Source organism: Ammospiza caudacuta, chromosome 2 (genome assembly GCF_027887145.1).
Source record: "Ammospiza caudacuta isolate bAmmCau1 chromosome 2, bAmmCau1.pri, whole genome shotgun sequence".
NCBI lineage: Eukaryota > Metazoa > Chordata > Aves > Passeriformes > Passerellidae > Ammospiza > Ammospiza caudacuta.
Genome location: NC_080594.1, coordinates 86,544,033 through 86,562,042, shown reverse-complemented (window position 1 = coordinate 86,562,042; position 18,010 = coordinate 86,544,033). Strand labels below are relative to the sequence as shown.

The 18,010-nt window shown below is 41.2% G+C and overlaps 1 protein-coding gene across 2 annotated transcripts; it reads left to right on the top strand.

Annotated features, from left to right (window-relative positions):
- The first annotated feature begins 6,697 nt into the window (after positions 1-6,697).
- AKAP17A (A-kinase anchoring protein 17A) lies at positions 6,698-14,532 on the top strand. Of its 2 annotated transcripts, XM_058825427.1 has the most exons (6): positions 6,698-6,870; positions 6,989-7,120; positions 7,462-8,204; positions 10,250-10,398; positions 11,019-11,259; positions 12,643-14,532. In XM_058825427.1, exons 3-6 carry the CDS (start codon positions 7,530-7,532, stop codon positions 13,537-13,539), a joined length of 1,962 nt encoding a protein of 653 aa, XP_058681410.1. In that variant the 5' UTR covers positions 6,698-6,870; positions 6,989-7,120; positions 7,462-7,529; the 3' UTR covers positions 13,540-14,532. The 2 variants fall into 2 exon arrangements, with proteins under 2 accessions (XP_058681410.1, XP_058681409.1); XM_058825426.1 differs by having other exon boundaries at positions 6,989-8,204.
- Positions 14,533-18,010: the final 3,478 nt, after the last annotated feature.

Here is an 18,010-nt window from a genome sequence, read left to right as displayed (position 1 = left end):
GGTACAGGGGTTTCTCCTTCTGGAATTTGTTTCACTGAGAGATAAAGCAAAGGTAGACCAAAACCCAGATTTAGCCCTGTATAACTCAAAACAATTTTACAAAACAATACAGTTTTACAAACAAATAGGGCTGGACGAAGTCTTATTGCTTCATATCCTCTCCCTGTGGGAGAATCAGTTCAATGTCTGACATTAAATGTTTATCTAACATTTTCTTAGACAGAATAATGGGGAGTATAAATTTTTCAGGCAATGTGTTCACCTTTAATTGAGAAAAAAGAAAAAAAAATCTTCCAGATGTGGCTCTTTATTCACTCTGAAGCCTTGAACTCCTGCTTAACTCACCCTAAACAGAGATAATGAGCTCCTTCCCACTAAGCCCCCTAAAGGTTCTTCTTCTCTAGTCTAGACAAACTCAATCTCTTCAAATTACTACTACTGAACAAATGCTACCACAAATCAAATACTCCTGTCAGTCAAACAAACTGTGGAAAGACTTAATTTTGCTCTTAATGACTTTGTATATTATAAATAAATAAATTATTGTCCTACCTGATTTTTTAATGTACATTGAATTTCTTCAGTCTCTTCTTACTGAATGCATTTCTGCTGTAGGATGTCAATACACAAATCTGTTATACTATTATGCTTACTTCTTATTTTCTTTTCTTTTAATCACTGACAAAGCTATTTTAGAATATTTGCTAAAATTTTCCAGTTCAAAAACCTTTTTTGTTACTCATGGAGCACTGTACAGCTGTTTCACTCACCTTGCATCACAAATGCTGGAGTCACCATCAGAGGCATTTTTCCAGAACTGACATATGGTTTGCAACACTGAAATTCCAATGTATATGTAACTTCCCTTTAAAGAAAGGAAAACTGCAAAGAATTTCTTAAAATATAAAGTACTATCCAAGAAGAAGATGGAGATGTGTATGAGTGAAGCAATATGTTGTATCTGTATTAGCAGCCTGATCTGTCCCTGTTACTCACCCATTAGATTAATTTTCCATAGTGGAAAAAACAGGTAACCTGTTTCAACAGTGCTACTTAAAGCTGGCCACATGAGGAGTCCTAATCTGTACCAAGGCTCATGCTTTGCAGCTGATCAGACAAATATCCAGTGCAGGATGATTCCAATATGACACAGATGTCCAAACTTCTTTGATCATGAAACTCAAGTAAAAAAAAATAAAAATTAAGCATAATCTCTCAATATATGCATGTTTATTTGTAAACAAGTTATATAGATGTACTACTGTAATAACATATTATGTACATTATAAAACCTAAAAGAAATAGGAATTTAAAAGGATGAGATAAATATGAAAGAATCAATATTTTTAAAATTCATATTTTTATTTCATTTGTTAATGATACAAAAACATATTCTTCCTGCATTCCCCTGTATTGTCTTTCACACTCCTTGGGGTACAGACACCCTGTTTTGGAGACAACTAACAAAGACATCACATTAGGTAATGCCAGCAATGTTTACAGGCTCCTTAGACCTCTGTTGTTCCTGTCAAATCCATTTCTATGCTAAAGTTTCTTCCTAATGTTAAGGTGTTTGCATTTGTTTTCCTAATTTATTAAACCAGAAAACTTCTCTGCACTGGTAGTAGTGGCCCATGCTAAGCAGATCAGGTGAGAATCCTTCCTGACTGGTGCAAATGTCTGAAACCGGGAAAAGGCTGTCCTCTTTGAGGTCTAGATGGGATGTTGAAAGAAATTATTACCTCAGCTATTTCATTCATATTCAGCAGATTGATCTTTAAGGTCTCTTCCAACCCAGTCATTTGGAGTCATCATTTAACATGAGCTCCTCTAAGGAAACATCATATATTAAGCAGTAGAAGATAGAAGCAAAATAGATTGGAGTAGTAATATACACTGCAGCTTCCATAAAATTAGTAAAATGAAAACAAATTCTGTATGTCCAGCATGGCTTTGTTCACACAAACAAGAAATACAAAAACCTGAAAGCATCAGAGGTGAAAAGATTCAGAAGTGAGAAGTAAGCTGGGGCTTTCCAAGAAGTAGGAGTCAGAAAGGCTTGATGATTAAAACCAGTACATATTCAGAGTTCTTAATATAGAGTCAAGAGCTCAATGTTAGTTTTATCTGCATTACTCTTGACATAAATTAGAAGTATCTGGTAAAAATAGTGATGCTAATAATAATTTCCCATAATTAATGCAGTTCTGAATTAGTAATACTTAGTAATGTTTTACTTGCAGATATGTCCCTCTCTCTTTCTCTGGGCCAGAGTCTATGCTTCACTCCTTGCCTTGCACTCCTCATCCCTCTTGGGGCTTAGTCACTCAATTCAAGTTACATTCCATTTTTCCTGTATTAGTCTGTTCTCCTGTTAGTGATCTTCAAGGTGAAATTTCAGTTCTGAATATTAGTATTTTTCTTCTTTCTTGTCCATTATCTACATAAGCTAAATGTTATAGTATAGTTATCTATGCATTCCTTGTGTTTTGCCTGCATTTCATTACTTTTTAATGGGGCACTGGAATAGGCTCAGACATCGCTGCTAAACATGGAATTGATGCCAGTCATTTATACTTATGCCAGATCTACTAAATATCTCTGGTCTTTTTGGATTAGTGAGACTTTTAGTGGGCAGGGCAGGCTGAACCTACAGAGGGGATATTGTCTGCTTAAAAGGTCTTGTCTTCTTCAGAACTGTAATTCTTCAATTTTAATAATACAGTTTTATGGCTTTAAAAAACTCAAATAAACTCTTTATGGTGTCAACAGTTGCATTTGAAATTACTCTTGTGGAAGCTGTCAAAAGAAATATCCTGCTGAGGAAGGTTAGTGTTATTAACTTGATGTTCTTTTTGCTTCAGAAAGGTCAACAGCTCTTGCCTTTCACTCCATAAGTTACTAAGAAAATGTTTGTATATAAAAAGTGTACATAAAAGCATGAGATGCTTTCATGATTGGTGTCAATCTGTAACATGCAATACTATGGAGGAAATACTTAATTTTCAAGCATTAATTTGAATCCAATTAAAATATTTTCCCCTACACAGACATTGGAAAAAATGTAGGAAAAAATTTTAAGTCTTTTACATTTTCATTTATTTTAAGTGACAGTTCTTGAAATCTGTCATTATGTGAAAACATTTCATGGATGTATGTATAAAAACTGAAATAACCAGCAATGCATCTGACAACACAGCACTAAAATTTTTAAAAAACACATTGTGCTAACAAGTATAGTACAATGTGTCTTGGCAATTAAATCTAATTTTTATGTTTTATAGGCTACAGCACACTATAGTTTGACCAGACAGTTCATAAACCAATACCACAACAGATGCCAATACTGCCTCAGTGAAAGCAAAAAGCAGAAATGTTGCCATTTCTATTTAGTGTGAGATAGATGGCAGTGGGCACAGGCAGAGAGATCAATTAGTAGAAAATTATCTGCTTTGCATCCTACACAGCGCTTCAAGGCTGATTCTCTGCCATAAGGCTGTGTTAGAGAGAGTGAAAGTGGATATTTATATTGTCATATTCTATTGCTTTAAGCAGAATGCAATAGTTAGACTTGTATAGAACTAGGTCTGGGAAGTGATTATTAATTCTAGTTAATTGAAGCTGCCCTACTAATTAGCATATGTATTACATCTAATGCTATGTGTCGTTTCCAAGACAGATGATCTGTCACACCCACAAACTTCAGTGACACACAGAACAATCCAAACAAGAAAGAGTAGAGCTAATGAAAGGAAATGGAATTATTTGTGGAGCTGTTTCTTACCATGGGAAATAAACCAATATATTTCAGGTTCATTCCTCCATTCCTACCCACTTAAGGGATTAATTTTGCTTTGTGGGGAGAGGCTCTTTAGAGCCTAAAACCAACATTGTAATGTCTGTTCAACAGTTATGCAATCATTTCATCTGAGAGATTCTTCTGTGCTCCTGCTTCCCCTTCCAATTTCCATTCATAAACTGTTCAACTGCACAGTGAATCATTCAGTTTTCCCTCTGTGGGAGAGAATAAAGAGATGTCCCCTGATCAGTGACAACAGAAAACCAAAATAATATCCAAAGGAACTACATGGTGCAACATACTCTGATTCTAAAAGGATATGCACCAGGAGCATTTCTGGAGTAGTAGCAAAGATTTAGATGAACACACTTAGATGAATCATTCTCCAAGAGATACAGCTAAGTTTTAAACTAAAAAAAAGGGTTTTTTCTCTGATTTGTTTCAGAAAGAAAGGAAGATGGAAGGAAAAGAAATGGAATTATGCTGGGAATGTTGTTTTATTTTATGTAAACACCCATGTAACACCTTGCGTGCAATTCTGCAAATGACCACTAAGGTCAAGAAAAAGGCGCATTTCAGGAAGAGCAGGAGAAGTACCCAGATAGTACCGTGTGTAGTTGGGAGGATTATATCCTCTTCTAAGAAAGGAAGAATGATCTGTATTCTGGCATGAACACAAAATCTAGTATCTGCTGTTTATAGCATATTTTAATTGTGCTTATGAATAGATCTCTTATATGTAATAACAAGCACTCCCCCTAGTGAACTTCTGTGGGACTTGGTGTTTTAACTACGGAAGGTACAGAACAGAGTGAATAGGCAGAAGTGACACCTCCCATAAGACTCTTTGTTGAAGTCAGAAAAACGGTAAAAGCTTTCAGACATGATAGACAGTTTGTAAGGTCAACAGCACAACGTATTTGACAGAGTTGGAGAAAATCAATGTCTTACAGCAAAAACCAGATTTACATGCATAGTTGCATTCAGACACTGCCCCTTACAGATGTTTCCTTTGCTGGTTCATCCTTCTGCCTCGTTGGTGTCATATCCTTTACTGACCTTCACTTCAGACTCTGAAAGCCAAAGAGAGACATTTCATTTACTCAATTAAGTATCTCATTGAAAAAATAAAAATGAGATTAACATATCTGCCCAACATAACAGACTGCATTTCAGCAGAGACACTTTACCCTTTCTATACTGTAGTACTGATGCATCTTGTGATTACATCTTGATTACATCTTTTAAAAGGTGTGTACATTATCAATACTTCCTCTTGTCCATTTAAATATAATTTTTGTAATAGTTCTTTTGAGTATATCAGAAAAATAAACTGTGATAGCTTCTAAAGTTGTGGCTGATGTCCTGTCATGAGTAACCTCAACACTGGTATTTTGTAACTTTTCAGAGCATTGTTCTAGTCTTTGAGTTTAAAATACAGAATATTGATTTCTCGCACAGTCTTGAGCAGTGGGGCTATCATTATGCACAGGATTCAAAATCATTGCCATATGCAGGGTCTCCCTGTGCTGCTGCTGAAAGTCCCTGGAACAAATCTGGCCTAGCTTTGTGTGCTCCCAAGGGCAGGTTTGTAGGAGAAGGTGTGACATACAATGCAGGGGCTCTCAGACTACAAAGCACACACTGTTTCAAATGTTGTTGGTAGTTCTTTATTCTTTGTTAATACTGCTACTTAACCATAACAGGAGCAGAGTAGGGCCAGCAGTTACCAACACCTGCGGTGTGAAGTAGCACCTCTGCAAAACAACTGCGTTTTTGCTGCAGCTGCTGGATTGAGGGTGACCTCCTGCACTGAGGTCAGTGGTGCTTCAAAGGCACTATTTACACCCAGCCTGCTGCTGAAGGTTTCTGCAGTCACAGTTTCTCAAATGGTGGAATTCTGTCCAAGGCTGGACCCGGAGCCTGTTTTAAAATGGTGGAGCAGGGGCAGGTGAGCACAGTCAGCCCTGCTCTGCCTTCCAGGGTCAGGGTGGCCTTGGCTGTGCCCTCATGTCCTGGGCTGACAGAGGGAACACATGTCCTATAGAGTGTGTGTCCCATGGAGTGCATGTCCTGTGAAGAGCAGCTGAGGGAGCTGGGATTGTTCAGCCTGGAGAACAGGAGGCTCAGGGGGGACTTTATCACTCCCTGGAACCCCCTGAAAGGAGGCTGTAGCCAGGCGGGTCGGCCTCTTCTCCCGGGCAACCAGCAACAGGACAAGAGGAAATGGCCTAAAGCTGTGCCAGGAAACGTTTAGGTCGGACATTAGGAGGAATTTCTTCACATAAAGGATGATTAGATATTGGGATGGGCTGCTCAGGGAGGCGGTGCAGTCACCTGGAGGTGTTTAAGGAAAGGCTGGACGCAGTGCTCAGTGCCATGGCCTATGGACACAGTGGTGTTCAGTCAGAGGCTGGACTCCACGACTCCATGACTCAGAGGTGCTTTTCCCACCAAACGGATTCTGTGCAAGGGGGATCATCGCCATGCAGCGAGCCCCAGCTGTCCGCAGACGCCGGGTGTGCGCTTAGCACAGCACAGCACAGCACAGCAGAGAACAGCTCAGCACAGCAGAGCACAGCAGAGCACAGCACAGCTCAGCTCAGCACAGCACAGCAGAGCACAGCACGGTACAGCTCAGCGCACGCAGGGTCCCTGCGCAGTGCGGGAACGCGGCCGTGCTTCCCCGGAGAGCGCAGGTCCCGTGTCCCTGGGCCGCGCGTCCCGCCCCGCCCCGCCGCCAGGCGGCGCCGTCCCGCCACAGCGAGGCGCTCCCGCAGGCCGCGGCCTCGCGCCACGCGGAAGCGGAAGCGGCGGCGGCGCACGCGGGGTGGTGCGTCCCGGCGGCTGCGGGTGAGGCGGGCGGGGGGTCCCGTCCGGGCCGCGGGAGCGAGGGACGCGGGCCGGGCTCCGCCTGCTGGGGGACGCGCAGGAGCCGGCGGCGGGGGGTGCGGGTGGACCCTGGCGTCGGCGAGGGGCGCTTTTCCCGTTGGCATCTTCCCGGGGTGTACCCCCGCCGCCCGGGCTCCGCCCGCCGGGGGCAGCTGCCGGCGGTGGCCGCTAGCTCCGCTGTGAGTCGCGGTGTTGTTACCCAGCCTTGTCCCGCCGAGCCTGCTCGGCGCTGCCGGCAGGGAGGGGCGGTGGGGCTTCGGTCTGTTAAATAAAAGGGGCGCTTTTCTCTCGTTGCAGACACTTTCCAGGTCTTCCTTCCGGAGAACGTGAGATCCGCCTCGGCGCCAGCCTGCTGGGGTGCACTGGTTGTTAAGTAGATTTGGGAGCGGTGTGACATCGCGCCGCCAGTCCCTTCCCTCCTGAGAAAGGGTAGCTGCTTTCTGAGCAATCACATACCAACCTCATGTATTCCTAAGACTGTCATCAGCTTCTAGTTTTCTATTCAGAGGCCTTACAAAGATTTAATTACTTATAGGCTCTAGTGGTTGTAAAGTAATTTAAGATGTTTGTACTACTCGGTTGTAATTATCTAATTCACTCTTGTGTTAAGAGACATCGTTTTAACTTGGGAATGGTTAAATCGCCAAAGAATTAAATTATTTATGGATAAGGGCTATTTTATTTGACTACTGTTGGCCTGCAACTTAAACTTGCATCTTTTATTTTTTTTATCCTATGCTTTTTCTTTGTTATGGCTGCTGCAACAATAGTTCATGATACATCAGAAGCTGTAGAGCTCTGTGCTCCCTGTGGGTTATACCTTAAACCCATTACAAAAATGACCATCAGTGTGGCACTTCCTCAGCTGAAGCAACCGGGAAAATCCATTTCGAACTGGGAAGTGATGGAAAGATTGAAGGGGATGGTGCAAACTCATCAGTTTTCCACTCTGCGGATTTCTAAAAGCACAATGGATTTCATTAGGTTTGAAGGAGAGGTCGAGAACAAAAGTTTGGTTAAATCTTTTCTGGCGTGCCTTGATGGCAAAACAATAAAGCTGAGCGGCTTCTCTGACATTTTGAAAGTGCGTGCTGCGGAGTACAAGATTGACTTTCCTACCAGACATGACTGGGACTCGTTTTTCCGAGATGCAAAAGATATGAACGAAACGTTGCCTGGGGAAAGGCCGGACACCATTCACCTGGAGGGTTTGCCTTGTAAGTGGTTTGCAGCCAAGGAGACTGGCTCAGAAAAGCCAAGTGAAGAAGTCCTTATAAAAGTTTTCCAGAAATTTGGAGAAATCCGTAATGTGGACATACCCATGCTGGATCCTTACAGAGAAGAGATGACTGGCAGGAATTTTCACACTTTCAGCTTTGGAGGCCATTTAAACTTTGAAGCCTATGTCCAGTACCGGGAGTACGCAGGGTTCATCGAGGCCATGAATGCCCTGCGAGGGATGAAGCTCATGTACAAGGGCGATGATGACAAAGCTGTGGCTTGCAATATAAAGGTGAGAGACTGCAGCCTTTTGTGTGGGAGCCCACATGAAGGTCTGAGTATGGCGAAATGTTATTTCCATAGTGCTTGAAGCCTTTATCTGTACACCACAGTGATGGCAACAGGTGACACTGACAGCATTAATGTGGCTTTATGGGACAGGCATAATACAGTTTTCAAAGGAAAATGTTGGTAGAAAAATGTGCTGTTAGATTATGTAACTAAAGTGAGTGGGGTTTTGCTTTTTTCCTTAACAAGACTGTTCTAGAAATGAAAAATGCTGATGGAAGGATCAAGTTTATGAATACAATTTTCTAAATTGCTTTAGAAAAGAATATGTGTTTATAAATTGCAATTTCACTTAAAATTCCAGTTCAGAACAAGTTCAGACAAATTTCACCATAAGAATGGCTGTAAAGTGCATTATACTTTCATGTGTTCAGTGCAGAGAGATGTTTTGGGGGAGAATTTCACATTCTGTGTCTGGTCCCTGCATTGATAGCTGGGTCTACCAGTTGAAGGTCAGAACTAAAAGGCTTAGTAGTAGCATGTGGCCTGTCTGGTCTGGGAAATATACAGTTAATCATCTGTGTACCTGATATACAGCAAGGCCCCACAAAAATTTAAATGATAATTTTCATTTGGAGCACAGCTTCCTGTGAATTTCCTATGCTTATTTCATAATATTTACATACAGAGTTTTCCAGAAGTGATCTTCTGTAACCTCATTGTCTTAGAAATTACAGCTGTGACAGGAGGGAACAAGGCAGTCTGTTCAGATGTAGTGTCTCTGATAGCACAGCCTCAAGAAAACTTACTCTGTTTGGGGGTGGTCTGTGCATTTACATATTGGTTGAGTGAAATGTTTGTGGATGTATTTTGGTATGCTCAGTAGTCATTCATGAAACCAGGGAGTGTATTACAGAAAAAAACCTTGAGCATTCCTTTGTGCAATGTGGGAACATGCAGATATTTATTCAAATTGCAGTTTAGTCAGTGTAAGTAAAATACTGCAATCTTTTATCTTGTTATCAAAGCTTGTCAGTTGTGGGGTAGAAACTGTGCCTTGACCTGGTGAAACTCAACCTGTCATTTACGTGCAGAGGAGGATCAGGGTTCCCAAGTTTAGTATGGCTGTGCAAGAAGAGTCATGCCTTCCTGGCAGCTGCCCTGTCAGGACAGCAGCTCACTGTCATACAAGGTCACCACACCTTGTCTGTTTGTACCTATTTGTCCCCTCAGTCTGTTAGTGAAACATCATTTATGCCTAAAGCCTGAGTAGATTAAACTGCAGAGGCAGTGCTCCTTGTTCTCTGCCCCGTGGTTCAATGACCATGGGTCTGTGGAAATGTGTTACAGATCCCTGCCTGCCTGCACTCAGAATTGGAGATTAGGACACCAGGGCTGTCATGTCTGGTGGTGTCCTGTTCCAGCACACAGCAGGACATGACCAAGGTGTGTTCATATATCCTGGAAGCTGAGCGCCTCTGAAATCTCATTTTTCAGATGTGTGTGTCTTTCTTTTCTTTCTGTTCCCACAACTTGGGATCTTCTGCCCAGTGTACTCAATTTGGGAATCTTGGTTTTAGAAGTGGTGCAGAGGCTTAAACCAGGTGCTGAATGCTGTAGAACTACATCTTCTGCTGAATTTAATTTAACAGTTTTAGACAGAAAAGAAGGCCTTTATTTAAACCTTTTTCTACATAGTGCTGTAGAGTCCCTAACAGCTTGCATTAATTAGGAGTTCTGTGCGTGCCCATTCTGACACATTGAAATCTTTGGACAGACAGAGTCTCAGCCACACTGAGGTTTATTTTTGGTTGTGAGACATAGAAGTGGTATCGGATTTTACTACATGTGTGCACACATTTAGTACCCAATTACCTGATTAGAATAAGTGGTGCTTTCACTGGGCACAGAGAGAAGTTCCCTTTGTTTTGAAGAACGTTTTACATATCTGATTGTACTTACACCAAGGTCTAAGTTAAAGTTGTCAGGTTGTAATTTTTGATTTTTTTTTTGTTTCCTTAAAACTGCTTTCCATTGTATCATGTGCAGGTTTCTTTTGACTCAACAAAACACCTCAGTGATGCATCGATTAAGAAGCGTCAACTTGAAAGGCAAAAGCTTCAAGAGCTTGAAAAGCAGAGAGAAGAACAAAAACGTAAAGAGAAAGAAGCTGAGGAAAAGCAAAAAGAAGAAGAAAGGTACTTCCCTCTTATTGTTCAGTTATAGTTTTAACAATCAGACATAAGAAAACTGCTCCTTCATAGCACCATCAAAAGATAGAAAATAAAAAAACACAAGCTGTCTCTAGCTAAAATGAAGCACTTAAAAGCTGAGTGTGGTTTAGTTTACCACTTATGCTTATGTTCAGTTCAGAATATTAAACCTGCAGAATACTCAATTTCCTAAAAGTCTTGCCTTTAGACACCTGGTTTCAGATACCATTGGCCTTTAGCAGAAGCTGCCTGATCACAGAAATAAAACCCACCACCACTGCAGACATTCATTTGCTTGGTATTCTTCTTGTGGCTGTGATGATTCTCTGCCCAGCTGCCTCATGCATTGTTATTATCTCTGGTCAAAGTTTAAAAAACAATTGTTTGCTGTATCATTTTTTTTCTTTGAAATCAAACTTAAAAATAGTTAGAATATGATTGTTTGCTGTCACAAGTAAGGGTTAAAATGTTCAGTTTTCTATTTTGTTCTTCATCAACATGACTTATTTAGAAACAGATTTATTGAAGTGTAAAACGTATTGAACATACAGTAGAGTTTGAAATTGTGCTTTGCCTAGATAAGGGAAAAATATTTTTCTTTTTAGGAAGCAGAGAGAGCTTGAAGAATATGAGAGAGAGAGAAAAAGAGAAGAGAAGTTGCGCAAGAGAGAACAGAAACAGAAAGATCGTGAAGTTCGACGGAACAAAAAGCAACTTGAAAAGCTTCAAGCTGAAGAACAGAGAAAACTTCAAGAGAAGATAAAGCTAGAAGAAAGGAAACTCCTGTTAGCTCAGAGAAATCTTCAGTCCATTAGACTAATTGCAGAACTGCTAAGCAGAGCAAAGGTAATTTAAATACTTATTTCAGAAGCTAATGAAGAATCCAACAGAACAAAGCCCTTTGCTGGCTTGAGAGGATGTGGGGAGCACTGTTCATTAAACACAAGGTTTACTACCTCTGCAGCTGCTATTCCTTAGAGCAAAATTTCAGAAAAGCACAGTGGAACAGTATTTGTCTCTTGGTAAGATATGCGCTTGTAGGTAAATGGAAAGTGAGCTTGATCCTATAGTCCTGAATAGCATGTTTTATCTGTAAATTAATTGTCAGGTTTTCTTTAGTCCAGTAGAAGAACATGTGAGCATGATGAAGTGAGCTAAACACAGAGTATAAGATGCAAGACTCCTTTTCTAATTCTGGTTTAGATGCTGTTTCCCATCTGCCTTGCAGCAATTCTGTTCACTGTTCTTTGCAGTTTCAGAAATTGAACTTTCATTAGTCAGTGTTGGAAATGCACAGAGTGTTTCTTCTGTAGGAAGAGTACTGTCAGCAGAGGTCTCTAACAGTACTGTTATTTTTTTCACTGAAACACTGAACCTTAAGACTTGGATAAAACCGTATTAGGGTGTACTGAATGTGAAATACTGTCTGTAGAAACGAAAATCTGTATGGAAAAGCACAGGTTTTTTTCTTGATGCCAGTGCATTTCAGGAGTGTTTTTGAACTCACAGATCAGTTACATACTAGAAGAAGGGAGAAATGCCTTTTGCAGGTCTTTTAACTTTGTAGCTGTGGAACAGGAGGGTTATCTGATGAAGCAGAGAGTGTGTTTCTTTCATTTAGAAAATTCTGAGGTCTATACTAAAGCCCTTGACTAGATCAGAATAGAAAAAGGTTTGAACCTTTTCCAGTATCGTGAGTTTTTAGAATGGTTGACAACATGACAATCAGTTTCTACATTATAATTGTCCATTTAATTACATGCTGGTTTTGTGGACTTATTGTAAAGTCATTTATGAGCCATAGATGGCAATCATCTAAAAGAAGTAATTTTCAATAAAATTTAAAGTATTTTCAATTTGACTGAATTTTGAAATTTTAAATTTGACTGAAACCTTCAAGTTTTGACCCTGATAAATGTATTTCAATTGTGCAGATTTCACATGTTATTACTTTTGTTATATTGAGGAGCCACAAAGACAAAACTTCTCTTCAAGAACTGTGGACAAATAATGTTTCAACTTACAGCAGTTCTGGATTAGTGGGTTTTGTTGGTTGATTGGTTTTGATTTTTTTTCCCTTTAAAAAGGAAACACCATTTTATTTTGGGATGGTTAAGTTCTGTTGGTTAGATTTTATTTTCTTGCCACTTTGCTGCCTTTGTATTATGTTGTAACTTGGAAACAGGAGGAGGTATTTTTTGTTTACTCTTCCCTTTGATTGTTTTTCAGACAGTAAAGCTTTTGGAGCAAGAACAGAATGAAGAAAAGATTTGTCTTCAACAGCTAGAGGAGAGACGGAGGCTCCAGGAGGCTGAGCTTAAACGTGTGGAAGAGGAAAAAGAGAGAGCACTGGGGTTGCAGAGGAAAGAAAAGGAGCTGAGGGAGAAACTACTGAACAATCTTCTGAGCAAGAAAATGGATGCAGTTAATCAAAACAAAGAAGAAACCGAAGCATCTCAGACTGACATGCTGAAAAGCCCTAGTGCTGTTCCCCACACTGTGTCATCCAGCTGCATCACTTCTACCTCAGGACAGGCCGTTACAGCCAAACTTGCTCATGGCTCTCAAACAGAAGTAGCATCCCCTGAAAGTGTAAACACTCAATGCAAGTACTTAAATGGCAACATTCATGACAAAGTTCGTGTCAAAGAAGGTCAGAATCTTCACACTACAAACTCTGAGAGGTGTTCTGACAAAAAGGATTCGGGGGTACTTTCATGTGTGCCTGCCGATAACCAGGACCAGAAGAGCCTCTCTAACTGTGACCAGAACACTTGCAAGAAGGACTTGCCCTGTGAGCAGGACAAACGTGGAACAGAGCCAAGGAGAAGAAAGAGCCATTCATGTAGCAGCATAAACAGTGATGAGAGCAAGGGTAGACGGGAGAGCAGCAGGCACAGAAGAGATGTGAGCTCCCGGGATGAGAAGCATAGGAAGGACAGGAGGTATTACAGACGCTCCAGCAGGAGCTACAGCCCTCGCCGCAGCCGCAGCCCTCGGCGAAGGAGCGCGAGCCCCAGACGCTCCCGCTACAGAAGAACGCGCAGCAGGGAGCGCAGGCGGGACAGGAGGGAAAGGAGCCGCAGTCGCAGAAGTGCCAGCAGGAGACGAAGGCACCGAAGGTGATCACTCAGTAAGCAAAGGAGTTCTTTGAGTGGGTAGTGGAGGCCTTGGCTCCTTTGAAAGGCTCTGGTAGGACCAAAGGGCCACAGAATTGGACACCAGACCTCATCCGTGTGACTGCTATAGGAAACACAATTGTTTCAACCAATTCTAAGCGTGCATCTTGTCCTTGAAATCAAGAAAAGAGATGCCTGATTTTGACTTTCCTTCCTTTGTTGTCTCTTTCTAGGTTTCTGCCACAATGTAGGTATAATCACTTGTGCTTGTACTGAAGTTCCTAAAGTGCTAAAAGCCAACCTGTTTTCTTCAGTTTCAGTTTTCTAAACCTTAATTTTAGTGTATTTAGTTTTTATCACCTAATTTGGCTTAAAAAATACATGGGTGCCAGCTATAGGAACTTCAGAGGTGACAAGCTATTACATACAGATTTGATTTAAAGTGTTTCCTGATGCGTTCAATGAAATCACGTTTAACAAAGTAGAGTTTTTATTGATTGAGATGGATAGCAGGACTTTCATATTTTTTCCTAAAACTGACGATGAATTTATGCAGGATACCTTTTAAACTGCTTTGATTCCTTCATATGTCTGTATGATGCCAAGCTTTGTGGCCCACATTATTCTGGTGTGTAATGCCTTTGTATAATACTTTCTGTGTAAGAGAGGCACACCTGGTGTAGGAAGTAACAAGCAGTGGTAAAATGGTTGAAAGTTGTTCTGGTATTTTGTTGACATATTTGGCTTTGTAATTTCAGGTGGCATAGGGCTACTTGAAACATTTTTTCAGGTACATAAAGAGCTAAACATTGTCTTGAAAAAGGGGCCTTCTTGCTAAATTATTTTTACTTGTGTTGTTGAAAAGTAAGGCTGCAGTGTCTCTTGTTAAATCTGTTTAAGAATACTTTTGCTTTTAAAATGCAGCTCAGGAATATTAAAAGCTATAATGTTACAGTGAAAGAGTTTATTTTGCATTTTTATGGTAAAATTAAAAAGAAAACTGTTTCCAGTGAACTGAAGTTGCTGTTTTCATGTGTCAGTATATTAAAATCTGCAGAAGTGTTGTGTTAAGAACTTGTTTGTTGAAAGCATCACTCAGCATATTTGAAGCTAAGCTTCTCTTCTTGATGGTCCTGTTATGTTACAGCTGCCCCAATTCTTAATTCAGCAGGATGTGTGCTCTTTAACTACAGCCTTCAGATGCCATTATCTTCACCCTGATGCGTGAAATCAAAGTGCATCCATTTCCTGGAGTGTCTGAGAAGCACCTTAGTGCTCAGCTCAGCTGGATCCTTGGCTGAATGAGTTTGTCTGCTTTGCTTTCAGAATCCATGTGGGTTTGTTTCTTACTAGACCATGCTGCTGAAATCTTTGTAGGTACTAGCTGTGGACAGAAAAGGTAAGACATTGACAACACTAAATTGTGAGGAGCTGTTGTGTCCCTCAAAGGCAGAGAGGCGTAGACACATCAGAGGGCTGGGCAGTCACCAGCCATATGAGGGGCAAATGCTGGATCCACACCTGGAATGGGGCAGCTCTGGGGATACACACACACTGGGGAACAAGACAACAGAGAGCAGCCCTGCAGAAAGGGACTGGGGGTTGTGGTGGATGGCAGATTGAACATGGGTTTCAGTGTAGCCAGGAGGGCCAGCTGTGTCCTGGGGCACATCACTTACTGTGTTGCCATCTGGTCAAGGGAGGGCATTGTTTCTTCTGTGTCATTCCAAAATCTTCCCTTGCCAAGAGCTGACCCAGCTTCTTGCCTTGTGTCAAGCAGCCATATCTGTCAATTCAAGCTTAGTTTAAAATCAGCAGGCTTTGTTGCTGAGGAAAGGTCAGGTTCACTCTTAACTGGTAGGTTATTTCCTTCACTAGTGAAAAAATTTCCACATTTAGCATGATTGGTGTTGTATAAATACAGGGTGTAAATCCTGTTAAACCATGGTTTGGGCAACTTCATGCTACAGCCCTGTGTTCATGCCTGCTGGAAAGTCTAGGCATCAGGGAAAGAGACCTCTGAGCCCTATTTCATGTACTGAGTCCCAAGAAATGCCCAGTGTTCATTCCGGTGTTCTGCTGTCGTTCTTGATCATTCTTAACTCACATGATGAAGTGGGAGGAGAGTTTTCTTAGTTATGAGAATGAACCTCAATTGTTGCACGTGGCTTCAGGAGAGATTTCACATCTGACACCACAATGTCTCCTCTATGTCCTTGCCAGAAGGACAGGATCAAGTGGGAACCCTATTTGCTCTTGAGGATGCATAGTTTTAAAGTGTACTGATCATCTAGTGATACAAGGAGCATGTGACCTCTTCCTGTTGGAGGTGTGAACCCTGCTAATCACAGACTGCTTTCAGCAAGGTCTGAGCTGAAGAGGGTGGGAAGTTCGTGGGCCAAAGCTCTTGAGCTCTCTTTTCTGGGCAGGATCTGGTGCATGTGTTCTCTGCATGTGCTGCTGACTTGTCACAGCTGTTGGCAGTGGCAACCAGGAATGTTTTTTCTGCGGCCCTTGTGAAACAAAGAAGAACAGGAGTCTCAAAGGGGTAAGAAATCTAAGTTCTTGTTGCTATGAACAGTGTTGCTGCATAGTCCTGATTTATCCTTAAGAAATGTCTCCTCTTGTATCTGTCTGAGGGCTGATGAGCCTCTGCACATACCAGCCCTTTGACCTGCAATTTTCTTTTTATCTCCTAGCCTCAGCCTGCACTAGGTGGCTTGGGAAGCAGCTTAGTCAAACGACAGCTTTGGTACAACAGCAAGGCCAAAGCCCTTCAATATGATTAGTGTGATATTTTCCATCTGATTACTACCTGATGTGGTAAAGAAATTCTGATAATGTGTGAGTCAAATTCGCAGCAGTAATTTATATTAGTAAAAATTATTACCAAAGCTGTAACCATATCCAAATCCTGTTTCTAATTGGCTCTACCTTTGCAGAGTAATCTATTCAGTGTCCTAAAACAAAGACATAGGCATAATTAGGTATGTGTATAAAAATATGTTAACTGGAAGCATTGTCTTTAAGGCTGACAGAGAAAAGGGGAATTTTTGCAGTTGCTCCCAAAATTGTGAACACAAGATTCTATCAGTGCCACAAGCTATAAAGACAAACTAGTGAGAGTCAACTGGTGATCAGGACTACCTGAATTTGGCACCAATGTCAGCTTTAGGTCAGTTCTTGTATAGGAATAACAGACTATTGTGGCCACTCAGGTTTGATAGCAGAGCTAGACATTTTACATTCTATATAAGACAGCAATTAAACCAACTAGTTCGGCAAATATCTTAATTTATAAATTTGTGGGAAAATTTGGCCACTGATGTCTTGTATTACAATACAGATCAAACTTGTGTTTATTATGCATTGCCAGTGTCTTGCTCTGATATCCTGCTTCTGAGGTTTGGCTATTCTGAATACAACACACATTTTAGTAAGCTTACATTACATGCTGTTGATCTGGCCTTTCCCAAGTCTAATGAGCATATTATTTGCAGAAAGTATCTTCTGCTGCTTTGCAGTAAATTTGCAGTTGTCTCTAGTGTTTGTATAAAGCAGCAATCTAGTTGCCGTTGATTCTTCAGAACCGAATGAATGCACAGAATGAATCAAGTGTCCTATATTAATCTAATACTGGGCTCTTGAAGGGATGTGCACCACCATCCTTTCTTCTTTAGTGGCAGCACAGAAAATCAATTTGGTCTGGTACCCTGTCACATGCTGCAACTCCTGAATCTCCTGCTGCCTGACAAAAAAATTAAATTCATTGATTAGCTCAGGCTAATGCTTTGCCATAGCATATATTATAAAATTTTTGAAGGGCTAAGGCTGATTGGAATTACTCTCTAATTGATAACTAATCTAACTGCATTTGCACTGTGGCACCTGCCAGGTGAGCTCTACCTGCTCTGCATGGGATGTTCAGGTGTGCTGTCCATGATATTGGACTATTTGTAGGACAATATGAAGGGATGTCACTCCCAGGCACTGCCAGCAAAGTGTCCGAACAAGAACTGATCACCTTCACTTAGATTTTCCCTGCAATTCTGCACATGATCCCAGACATGTCAACACTCTGAGGAATTGCCTAGTGGTGTCTGTTACTTTCTACCTTCCCTGTAAAAGGGAAGAGTTGGAAAAAAATCTTTTCTGTTCATTGCATGTCTTGCTGCTGTGATTTATAGCAGCTGGCTCCATGCAGGTGTTTACACACCCCTAGGGATGGGATAGGGAATTGTGAGGGTAAAAGTGAAAAAACTCATGGATTGAGATAAACACAATATAAAGGTAAAGCCAAAGCTGCATGCACAAGCAAGGCAAAATGAGGAATTTATTCACCACCTCCCTTGGGCAGGAAGGTGTTCCTGCCGTGTCCAACAAAGCCAAGCCTCTGAAATGGCCTGTTTAAGGCAGTTGTGTACCCATGGTTTTCCTTTGTGTTCTTTGTGGCATAACACAAGCAAATTCTGAGCCTG

Bases quoted from the DNA above. Each gene is read 5' to 3' on its own strand.
- AKAP17A (XM_058825426.1), top strand. From the start codon at position 7,443: ATGGCTGCTGCAACAATAGTTCATGATACATCAGAAGCTGTAGAGCTC. The intron at 10,399-11,018 runs GTACTTCCCTCT...TTTTCTTTTTAG, and splicing joins AAGCAAAAAGAAGAAGAAAG to GAAGCAGAGAGAGCTTGAAG. The intron at 11,260-12,642 runs GTAATTTAAATA...ATTGTTTTTCAG, and splicing joins AACTGCTAAGCAGAGCAAAG to ACAGTAAAGCTTTTGGAGCA.